We start from the raw sequence: 11,811 nt of genomic DNA on the forward strand, positions 1-11,811 counted from the left end.
CCCGCCGCCCCCCCGGGCTCTTCCCCTCCGCCTTAATTAACCGTCAGCTCCGTTCCCAGACAGAGCAGGAAGCTGCAGGAAAAACTGCTCTTCCCCGAGAGGCACCCTGGCGTTGAGTGAGCTTCAGAGACACACGTATACACCCCCTCACCCCCCGCCCCAATTATTACCTTGCCCCTTACAGCTAGCACCCAGCTACACGCTGAACTGAAAGGGAACGCGTTAAGTGGACTATGTATCAGGGATTTAAAACTTTATTTCGGTGATAACACCATGGAGCTCTCTCTAGCCTTGGGTGTTTTTTCAATGGATGGTGGAAACTTCCTAAAGCCAGCAGCAACCGCAAGCAGCTGTGCAGCATCACAGCGCCCAGCCCGCTGCCACCCCCAGCTCCTGACACGACTCAGGGCAACAAGCTGCTTCCACGTGTAACTCCGAGCTGAGCATGCTCAGCATGACATGTACACTTCAGAACAAGATTAAACCCTGGTTTTGGACAGGTTGCTCAAGAATCGTCCTGTAGTTCACAGCCTTTTTGCATCAAGTGGCATATAGCAGCAGGACACCCCAATCCCACCCTGGGAGAAAGGCACTGATGGCATCAGGCATGACGAGGAGCATGGATTCCCATGCATTTCTGCCTGCATCTGTCTTTTGACAAAGAAACTAACTGCAAACCATTTGATAGCGTTGTTTATGCAGTAGGAGGTATCTTACAAGGTACAGAATGTTGAAATAAAACACAGAAATATTTAATTATCAAACTTTAATTCATAAGACTAATCTTACAGAATAAAACAATAGGATAACCAGTCAAGGTTACACTTAAAAAATCCAGCAGTGCAAATCTAAGACTAGATATTTGTCATCTCCCCCTCCCTTGAAATAGGCAATAGGTTATTTAAAAATACCATAATACATGGTACTTACATATTCCATTTAAAATAAACCTGCAGTGGACACAAATATCTAAGACTTTTTTCTTTTTTTAATATAAAACCAAAGTGAATTGCTTAGAATATGGATTAGACATAGTGAACTTCCATGACCCACAGAAAGCGAATCCTTGGCTAGAAGGTAAAATGGCCATACACTTCATACAAGACTTGTTACAGCTCTCCTGGTCCCCCTCCTCCCTCCCCCCAGCGACAAGGACATTAATTGACAAAACAAGATGCTAACAACCTAATCCTAACAGGCAGCAAAAGGCTGGAGTACAAAACTTAGAATGAAAACAGTTCCACTGGAAAAAAAAAAAAATCATGTTACAGAGGAAGAAAAAGTAAACAAAAGAAGGAAAGTCTGGAAACAAACCTTGCTGCACGGAGCCAGCACAGCGAGCGACCGGAGCAGGGAGCGCACACTGCACCTGTGCCTGCCAGCTGCATCCCCAGGGCTGTACGGCAACACCGTGATCAGGAAGGGAGCGCACGGAACAGACTGCCACAGTATGGCACCTCGACAGCGTCACTGCAAGGGAATTGTTTCTCTTTGGCCCTTAAAGTATGAAGAAGCAACTAATGGCGTCAAGTACAAAATCGAGCAGGTTGTGTGCGTGTGTTACCAGGTATGACGTATTGCCTGTTAACAGTTTCTTATCTAGTTCTTTGAATTTAGACCATTTCTTCTCTTCCATCATAACATTTGTTATTTTAGTTACGCATTTCTCAAACACTGTCATTAATGGAAAGTAATGATTTAAACTTGATACAAAAACCTTGCGGGTAGTACAAGATTTTCATGGAAGATACAGTCTCTGTTCAAACCCAAACAAAGTTTAGTGATGTACTTTGTACTTCCTAATGCAATGCTAATCCAGGAACTGTTTATGCTTGGGATGCACAGCAAAGAAAGAAATACTGAACTCAGGACAAGCAGAGAAGACCCCCCCAGTGCTGGGCATGGAGAAGGGAAAGGGATGGCAGGTGAAGCTGCAACATTCAATGCCACTGAACGGCGCAGGGAGAGCCCGGGGACAGCAGCAGGACCCCTTCCCTGGCAGGACGGCAGCAAGGAGGGAGACTGCCTGCGCGCTGGGCACAGCCACCAGCACCGTGTGGGAAACAGCAGCTTTGCTCTGGGGAAACCCAGATTTGCTTTACAGATGCTTTAATCCCTCATTAAACCCAGCAAAGCACTTAATACATCTTTGTAAAGAATCATACCCCAAGATGCTCATGGGGAATTATGCATATATACAACAGGGAGCTGATCTGCATTGAACAGACATTGTTAAATTGTAATTTAACCAAAATAAACTTCTGCGCAAGAATCGCCATGTATTACCATACACTTCCTACAGAAAATTATACGTTGGATTTCAAATAATCTTTACAGCCAACTCAAAATACTGATTATATTTGCACTTTACTCACAACCCTTGTGTCTTACAGAGGACTACCTGCCAAATTCCTCCACAGCACCATTTGTTACGCTGAATCTGCCCTGGAGACGATCACAGTAATCAGAGAGTAAAATCCAAAAGTCAAGAGAGGCTAGCAAACAGCTCCCCAGTTAAGCAAGCTATGACACTATCCAACTGAAGAGATGTTTTTCTCTTAGCTGTTAATGTCAATAATTGCCTTGTAAAAATCAGTAGATACCAGAAGACACAAAGCTCCACGTCACTCCAAAAGAGAAAGGATCTTGAGAGTGGTGCTGCTAAAGTTCAATTGGAATATACATTTCAAAGAACTCCCAAGAAACCTACTACATTTAGCCAACAAACACCACTTAAAGCATTTTAAGTATCGTTTTCCTGTATTTTAAATTCAAACGTTGCACATAGAACAAAGAAGTGAAACAATTTCTTATTTCAAATCAAAACCAACTTGAAAAGAAGCACCTAAGTAGGATCACATTTTCTTATAGTATTTCATTCTCCATGTTCAAAACTTCTTTGTAACCAACGGTTTTTATATTCAGTTTCTTTTGAGATGATCGATTGTACCTGGCACAGGATGCAGAGTAATCGTGCCTTCAGGAAAGGAGCCAGAGAGGAATGTTAAATACCACCCAGCACCCCACGCCCAAGGTGCCCTTCTTGCCTCAGCAGCGGCAGATGCAGCATCAGCCCTCTCGCAGCACCAGCAGCAGAGCATACTCACCCGCGTCACTGCATCGAGCACAGAAGCCACAGGAACACTGGGGAGGAGCTGGAACTAAGACACGTGCCCTCTCAAGGAGCAAGCAGATGAAAGAATAGGAAAAGAAAATGGAATATGAACAGATGTACGGACAGGTCCAAGCAAGTCAAGTAGCAAGTGGGAGCTGATAATCACAGAACCAACAAGATAGCGAGTGCAAAGCTGACCCCAAGTGATAGAAAAAAGCTATTGTCACTTATTTTCTTTATACTGTAGCATGTATGCTCTCCACCAGGTACCGAATTTTAAATTTAACCCTTAGCATCAGGACTGGCAATTAGAAATGAAGAAGTGCGATAGCTGCATTTAATTTGTAACGTTATCTCCGATTAACTCACACCAACTCTGCTATCTGCACTCGCTCACGTCGAGCGTTGGAAGGGGGCTGTTCGAGGGAGCTGGCGCAGCACTGCCGCACAGAGCTCCTCTCTCAATGCATTTATGTCAAGACACACTGCTGTTGGCTTGTATACAGAAAGAAAATATCTCAAGCTACAAGAGTAACAAGCACATCACTAGTTTATATATGTAGGATATGAAACACCTTTAAAATTCATATTGCATGAATGTTCTAACTGAAAATACAAAACAAAAGCTGCTTACGCTGCTATCAGGAGTCTACAGGTAAATAAGTAATCTTAACACATACCGTAAAGTGAATGCTTTTCCCAGTCTCTCAAAACAAAATAGAAATAAAATAAATACTCATTTGGGAATTTGCACCTGCTGAGTTTCAACCGGGCTGTTTCAAGGAGAGTGAAAAATGGACATGGAGTGTATTAAAATCAGCTGTTCCTAAAAGGCTGTTTCTCCATGAGTTTTACAAAATGTTGAGCTACTTGCATTGAGCAACATCAAGCCTACAGTGTTAAAAAAAGAACAGCGATCTGTTAGATGCAGGTTTAACACAGAGCAAGACTGATTCAGTCTGACTGCACAATACAATCTGTTAATGGTGTGCACCTTTTCAGGACTGCAAGGTCCATTCAGAAACCTGAGATAAATGGCACGTGAATTGCTGAGATGACACACAGAACGCCACAAACCAAAGGCGAGGAGCATTATTTCAGACAGGACAAGATGCAAGAACTTCCTGTAAACTTGAGCAAGCTGAAAGGTGATATAAATTTCAAAAGGTCAGTTGCTGGATATTCTAAATTTGGTAAGAGTCACTGAATAAGATCACTATAAATTTTCAAATCCAGGTCCCAAGAGACTACTGCGGTTATTCAGGATCCAAACCAGCATCTGAGCTTCTCTCTTTCCCACTCCCCCCACCCCCAAGGCAGGCAGGAAGGTCTCTTTGGTTCACTCCCTTTGCGAGATCTGTGTCACTGCTTTACCCCACTCATGCCAGACAGCATTATGCAGCACACTCAAGAGTTGGGTTTTTTTCAGTCAAACAGGTAAGTGTCATTGCAACAGCTGCAAAACGATTCTGGACTGCAACATGCATGATCAAGAAAATGCTCCTAAAATGTAGCACTCCAGGGCAGGAGGCAGAACAGGAGCAGAGAGGTATGCAGGTGGGAGGAAAACAACTAAGTTGGCATGAAAGTGGACAATAAGCAGCACTGGGCCCATTGCCATTACAAAACATCCACAGTGGTATTCATCTGCTCCAAACATGCTACACAGAGTACCAACCCAGAGTTGCTAGTACTGGGAAAAAAAAAAAGCAAAGAAAAAAAAAGCGCAGGGCATCTTTGGGTTAAAAAAAAAAAAAAAAAAAATTACTTTTGCTATCGAAGAATCAAACCTGAAATAAAAAGGGCCAGCAGAATATGGCTTACTAAACATCAATTTTGCATACTGTTTAAAGTTTATTTTTAAAAAACTGTTTCTGAAATTCTCAGTCACAACCAAGTAACTAAATTAAGTCTAACGCTTGTAACTGAAAGATTATGAAAATATTTTTGTTTAAACCATGTAAAAAATCCTCAATAATACATTGTAATATTTTTCTTTTAAAACTAAATTGGAAGATCAACTCTCAGCAGATTTAACTGTATTACACACAATAATTTGTGAATTAAGATTTATTGATTTCCATTGTATTTGCTTTAAATATGGTTGAAGCTGACTGCAGAAAAGGGATGGTGAAATTTTTAAGTTAAAAGTAAACTAATGGTGAAAGAACATCACCTCTGGCTTCCATCAATGCCTCGTTTATCATATTTTATTAATAAGTTCCAGGACTATCACATCCAGGGATGTTGGAGGCCTCTCCCAGCAGTGTCCTTAGCTTTGTGTCATTTTCTTGTGCCAGAGGTGAGCGTGCTTTCAAAAATACTGCCACTTTCCCAGCACCGTGTCTTTGATTGCATCAACGTATTGAGTTGGTACCCAATAGACCCAGTAGTAAGATGCTTCTGTTGGGCCCAGCTGAAATGCCTGCAAAGTCAAAAATGACAACATTTACAAATGGGAAACAGAACAGCTTATAGCAGTGGACAGACAGCTTATCCACTACAAAAATCAGGCAAGTCTGTTACACCTACTGCCTCCTGCAAACACTTGGTGCACACTAGTTATTTGATAAGCAATTAAAAAAGCATTCCTTAGAGGAACAAGAACTGCAAAGTACCAATTAAAATGATGAGCTCTTTCCTTTTATGGTATGATAGCAGCAACGAAAACTCTTGGTCAGTTTCAAGAAGATGAGGAAATTATTCTGGAAGACAGAATCTGAAGCATAACTCAGTCTCTAAAGAAATGACCAGAAGGCACAGAGTTGAGAAGCCAGACAGGAACTCAATGAGACAATGACCATGTTTTTCATAGTCATAAAATTTCACAGAATTTTATATTTAGACACAATGTGTTATTCTCAGCTTGTCAATATACATGGGAGAGGAGCACCATGGCACGTCAATGACCTCAACCCTTGCTTTAGGATAAGAGTTTATTGTAGCATATTCTGAAGAGGACACTTTCTTACTGGATTTTTAATCACCCATGTATTTGAGCTAAGATTAGATCAGCACCTTCCTGCAGACAATTTTAAGGTATAAAGTTTCCCCTTTCCTCCCGTAAAGAAGGAAACAGATTTATGTAAGGAACTTACTTCAACATTAGAAATTTGTTACTATATTTTGGGAAGTGCAACCTCAACAAACCCCGTCAATTAAAAAACAGCCAAAAGTTCAGTAGAATTAGTACAGCTCTCTTAAATGTGTTACTTTTCTAGACCAGATACCAGTTTTTCAGAAAATCAAAGAGGGGAAAAAAAAGTTACAGCATCAAATCACAATGTTTTTTTAACCTCCAGCAAGGCCTGTTGTTTATATAAATACAGAAGAAACTAGAAATCAAACTAGATACAGGAAAACACCACTAACATTAAGAAATCATGAGCTGTATTGAGTTTTTACTGTGTTAACACTGTTGCAAAACAAGATAAAAAAGAACGCTTAAGCGTTTGTGTGAATGTTTGTGTGAAAACAGCCCAGATTTCCACACAGTAGCAGATACTCATTAGGCTACCTAAAATATTTACACTGTGACAGCAGACTATGTCCACATTCCAATCTTCCACAACATTATGCTGGTATTACTGCTTGTCTCCAACTTGCTCCATTTTAAAAGCCTTACTTTTGTATATTTGCATGAAGTAATTACACTAGATATTATTAAAGTAGAGATGTTACTTACCATCATGTGATAATCCTCATGTCCTTCAATAGGTTCACTCACCACATTTTTAATGGACCCCATGGGTAACTTTTCTGTTCTCTCTACGTTAAAATTGATCAAAGCATTATTTCTGATATACGAGGAAGCAATATTTCATATTAATTTCAAATACCACCTCCATTACTTTCAAAAGCCCCTCATGTCAGCAGTCTCTGCTTTGGGTGAACTTTGGATACCTGCTACTGAGAAGCGCGTCTTCCACGTTACCACATTCCACAGCACCTGATTCAGGCCTAAATGGAGGGATGGAAAAACCCTGGCTTTATCTGATGTTTCCCCATGAGAAACTCCAGTTGGACCAGCAGGATTACTCACCATAGTGAAAGCTGGTCCAGACGTAAGAATATTCAGGACTGACTACCAAGGGTTATACTAAGTTCTACAGAAATGACAAGGCTGAAAGCTGAATGAAGTCAGGCTAACTAACTCTTTGAAAGCCTAGTCCTGGTTTTACCCTGAGGCAGCGTTCAACTGTTGCTATAAAAGCACAGGGAAGGAAATAATGAGTAAATAGGGAAAGAAACAAAAAGAGAAACCAAAACAAAAGGAGATGACTACAATTACATGACAGAGTAACATCAGCCAGCCAGAGGTAACCAACAAGAATGACAAAATATATGGTTCACGGCAGACTTTTCCTGTCTCAGTTCTGTCCTCACTTCTTTCTGAAGACTTAACTCCAAGATCCTTCCTTTCAGTTCCAGCTTTCAGTGTCAGCCTAAAATTATCTTCTTGGATGTAAGACAGAGAGAACCATAAACATTCAATAAAGCAAAAACATCTAGCGAACTCATAGTTCAGTGTCTAACTAATCTGTGTTACCTAAAAAAAAACCAAAACAAAGCACCTACCTAAAAAAGGCACACAGGGAGAAAAACTTAGCGATGCCAAGACAAATATTCTTTACCTCAGTGCTGTAACTAAGCTGACTCCTATCCATACCACTCAGACTCACAACATTCATTCATTGAGTAAAATCTTACTTTGCACTCATTTAGTATCCTGCAAATCAATTACTCTTCACAGTACCTCAGCAACAGACAAATTCATATTACCAATGCCTCTATGAAAACAACACAAAGCAGCTGAGAAACATCTACCTATACCAAACCTTAGGCTACCAAATGTACAAAGGGATCTGTGAAACACAGGGAGGCTGTGTGAAGGAAGGATCAGTTTCAACTTTCCAGGACCAGTAAGTGAAAAACTCTGTTAATGCCCAATTGGTTCTGTTCTGGCCCTTACGTGCTGGCATCTGCCATGAATTTCTCAGAGCAGGAATGAGTTTTTCCTCAACAACAGCCAGCAATTACAACCATTCCCCAGAGGAAGCACGCTGCTGCTAATTCTGGCAAGTAGGAAAACAGGTTACATGAAAGGCTGATTCTTCTTGTAGTCATCTAATTTCACAGCTTAAGAAACACTAATCTAGAACACTTCAGAAATACTATGCTTGAAACTCATCTAGAAGATGAAGGAATAAGATTAATTACCTGAATACTAAGTATGTATTTAGAACACATTACCAGTAGCAAATTACCTGAATACTAAGTATGTATTTAGAACACATTACCAGTAGCAAAAAGATCTGCCTGCCCAACCTATAGTGGGAAAAAATCCCAATGTCTTGTTCCATCACTTAGCCCAGGAGAAAAATCACTGCAACTGGTACCAACAGAGGTTTTAAAGCCAGAAAAGTCTTTGCAGTCAAGTCTGTCCTACAAAGGAAAAGTCAAAAACCTCTGAGATTTCTGCTTACTTTGGAAATAACGTGGCAGCTGGAGGTGCCATCCAAAGCTACTATTGCCACCCAATTAGGTTACTCTACTGGGACAGGGAGCAAGCACTGCAATTACTCTTGCTCATCACTGTAATGTTGCCCCATCCTAGTCAAACCAAAGGAGCACAACTTCCTTTGGAGGCAGGGGGTTATCTGAGATGTCCTCAGCAATGCACGTTATCACCACAGCACTTTCAGCTCCTCCTGGCACCACTCAAGAACGTAAACTGATTCCTCTGCACAGCAACACACACCATAGTTTCTGCAGTTGTACATCACTGAAACAGGACACCCAACTAATTTTGGTTGGAAGGACAGATAAAGACAGAGATGCCAGCACTCCTAGTTTTAATCCCAGTTCTAACACTCCCTTTCGAGTCTCAGCCAAGTCACTGAGCCGCCTCAATGCAATGCTGGCATCAAATCAATGTTTATAAAGTGCTTTTGAGATATGCTAGAAATGCCAAACATTGTAATTTACATTTGGAGCTATGAATAGCAGTTCAGAACACAGTCTTCTGGCACAACTGAACTCAAGTTTTTCAGGAACAGAAGTAAAACATCAAGTAATATTCAATGATTTGGGAGAACGGCATTTGAAAAGAGGAAGCAAGACTTAGTTTTGAAGTATTGCAATACCAACATTATTCCCTACACACAATTAAGTCACACCATTCACTTACAGCCCAGTTACCAATGATTCACCTCAGAGTTTTAGAGTTGCTCACCTTTTGTACCAATCCATAGCTGGTCTTGCTCAAGTTTAAAGGTCAATCGTACTTTCCCGCCTGACTTGTTGTACATGCCAGATAACGGCACTGTCGGTAGGCGCTCCTACAAAGAGGCAACACAGTAAGTCACACTGAAGGACTTTAACAGAAAAAGCTATATTCTCTTAACTTTTTAAGTACAGGGATGATCCATTTTTCCAGTTTTCTGCTAAGACAGCAAAGAACGATTGAACCAGCAAAGAAAGGTCTCAAACCACAAACAACTCCCTCTTTTCTGGTCATGACAATGTCTCACATACTTATTTACTTACTTGAACACCTTTAACAGAAGGCATCACATCATCAGGTTTTCCTTTATCCAATACTTTTCTGTGTTGCTACAATATAAAACCAGAAATTAGAATTTACAGGAACACAACAGCTTTTAAATTTACTTGCAGCTCCACCCTTGAACATACCTCGATAGCACTAAGAGACAGTTAAGGACTGTTCAGTCATTTATCACACAGAAAACAGTTAATTTTCAAAGTTATCCAAACGCTTTCTATAACAGTCATAAAAAATTATATAAATGAATAAAACTGTGATATAACACAAAGGCAACATCCCTTCCAGAGTATACATAAACATGTATCTATTAAAAAAAAGAAGGAATCCCGAGTCCCAGTTTAATATTGTACATGCTGAATTCCATAGTTGGCATTCAGCAAGACAGTTTTAACAGTGAAATGTTACATCCAGTGAACGGCAGAAAACCGTCCACATTTGACAGCACAACGTATCACAACACAGCAACAAACCAGAATAGATTAGAGCAGTAGTAACTAAAAAAAACATGATCACAGCTTGTAAGTTGCTGAGTACCTTTAAGCAATGATGGAACTTACAGTGAAAGTGAACTATGATAAATTATAGCAAAACAAAAGCATGTTTCATAAAGTTTGCAGTTCAACAAGGCACCAATATTTTAATCATTTATTTCAAGGAAGGTACGGGGCTGGTTATACCTTGAGCTGACAATCATTTATCAGCCCCACAACACTGCAGCACCGCCACCAAATAAAGACTCACTGCAGTGTACTTCACTTCCTATTCGGCGGCAGCACTTCAAGATGCGAGAGGAATATTCAACATCCACGTTCCCATCAGCACTGGGACAGCTGAAGGAACTGCTCTCTTAGTGTTTGTTTCTAAGGCAGTTTTTAGAGATCAAATGCTTTCATGCCAATAAAAGTTATTTTTTATACAGGATTAATCTAGACTGTGTTTGAGCTGACAACTGCAAAATCTTTCTACTAGTTACTAATTCTCATCTGAAATGCCAGGCTGTGCCTGGCACCAGCACAAGTGGTGTCTCACAAAGCCTCAGCCTCCACTAAGCAAAACATTTTCCTGCTGCTAGAACTCCCCTGCACACAGCCCTTCTATCGCTCAGCCGTGAGAAATGAAACCCCAGCCCGCTTCGAGAAGGAACAGGACCCAAAGGGGGCTGCGGGGCGTTACAAGGGAATGCGCAGATCCGACAGCTCCCCCTGCGCCAGGAATTATCTAGGTATTTGTAACCTTTTGTCTGCAGAGCGGTTCCTTCTTATTTTCCTCTGCTTTGACCTCCTGTTGAGCAGCTTCTTTGGGTGTATTTACCGCTAAAACATCGTTGATGGTAGAGCCAACAACCATTATTTTCGCTCCATTCGTTACTTTAATTTCCCGCAACGTTTTCTCCTCAGGTAGAAGTCCCTTGAACATAACTTTCTGCATGGCCGGCGGGAGGCCTAGGGGGCAAGAAGAAGGGTTAGGCTCCGGGGGGGCCGCGGCGGGGCGGGCCAAGGCGGCGGCAGCCCCACACACCTGTCAGCGAGTGGATCTTCTGCTTCAGCTCGGCCCCCGTGCTGTCCAGGCAACACCTCACGTCGTACTTGTTCTTGTTCCAGATCACTTTCAGCTCCACCAGCTCCTTCCCGCCCTCCGCCTCGCCGCCGTTGCTGACGGACGCCCGCGGGGGCTCCCGGCGCTCCTCGCCCTCCGGAGGCCGCCCCGCCGCCGCCGCACCGCCCTCTCCGCCGCAGCCCAGCGGCAGCTCCTGAGGCTCCGCCGCCATGCCCGGCTCCTCGGCACCTGCGGGCGAGCACACAGGTACAGCCCAGCCGGCGGGGCCCGGCCCCGGCCCGGCCCGGCCCGGCCCGCCCCGCCCCGACCCCGCAGCGCCGCCCCGCCGCCCGGGGCCTCCTCCCCGCCCCCCCCACCGCCCCCCGCCGCCGGCACCGCGGGCTCCTACCATCGGCAGCGGCGGAGGCGGCGGCGGCCATGATGATTGTGTACAATCTGCCGCGGGGCACGCCGGGAAACGCCCGCCGCCTCCTGATGAGCCGCGCCGGCTCCCGTAGCCCCGCCCCTCGCGCGGCCCGCTGGGCGGTGCGGGCCCCGCAGGCCGCGCCCCCTCAGCCTGCACCGCCCGGGG

The 11,811-nt window shown here is 43.1% G+C and overlaps 1 protein-coding gene across 2 annotated transcripts; it reads right to left on the reverse strand.

Moving 5' to 3' along the window:
* Positions 1-5,170: 5,170 nt before the first annotated feature.
* On the reverse strand, positions 5,171-11,736 carry UBFD1 (ubiquitin family domain containing 1). Of its 2 annotated transcripts, XM_040591616.1 has the most exons (8): positions 11,629-11,736; positions 11,202-11,468; positions 10,917-11,125; positions 9,665-9,730; positions 9,351-9,456; positions 6,801-6,883; positions 5,734-5,853; positions 5,429-5,540 (listed from the first exon to the last, which is right to left on the reverse strand). In XM_040591616.1, exons 1-7 carry the CDS (start codon positions 11,657-11,659, stop codon positions 5,737-5,739), a joined length of 879 nt encoding a protein of 292 aa, XP_040447550.1. In that variant the 5' UTR covers positions 11,660-11,736; the 3' UTR covers positions 5,429-5,540; positions 5,734-5,736. The 2 variants fall into 2 exon arrangements, with proteins under 2 accessions (XP_040447551.1, XP_040447550.1); XM_040591617.1 differs by lacking the exon at positions 5,734-5,853 and having other exon boundaries at positions 5,171-5,540; positions 11,629-11,674.
* Between the last annotated feature and the right edge of the window lie 75 nt (positions 11,737-11,811).

Source organism: Falco naumanni, chromosome 4 (assembly GCF_017639655.2).
Source record: "Falco naumanni isolate bFalNau1 chromosome 4, bFalNau1.pat, whole genome shotgun sequence".
In the NCBI taxonomy this organism is placed as follows: Eukaryota; Metazoa; Chordata; class Aves; order Falconiformes; family Falconidae; genus Falco; species Falco naumanni.

Excerpts from the sequence above, each read along its gene's own strand:
- UBFD1 (XM_040591616.1), bottom strand. The coding sequence starts at position 11,659 with ATGGCCGCCGCCGCCTCCGCCGCTGCCGATG. Across the intron at positions 9,731-10,916 it reads AACCGCTCTGCAGACAAAAG|CAACACAGAAAAGTATTGGA; the intron begins GTTACAAATACC and ends TTTATATTGTAG. Across the intron at positions 9,457-9,664 it reads CTTCTGTTAAAGGTGTTCAA|GAGCGCCTACCGACAGTGCC; the intron begins GTAAGTAAATAA and ends GCCTCTTTGTAG.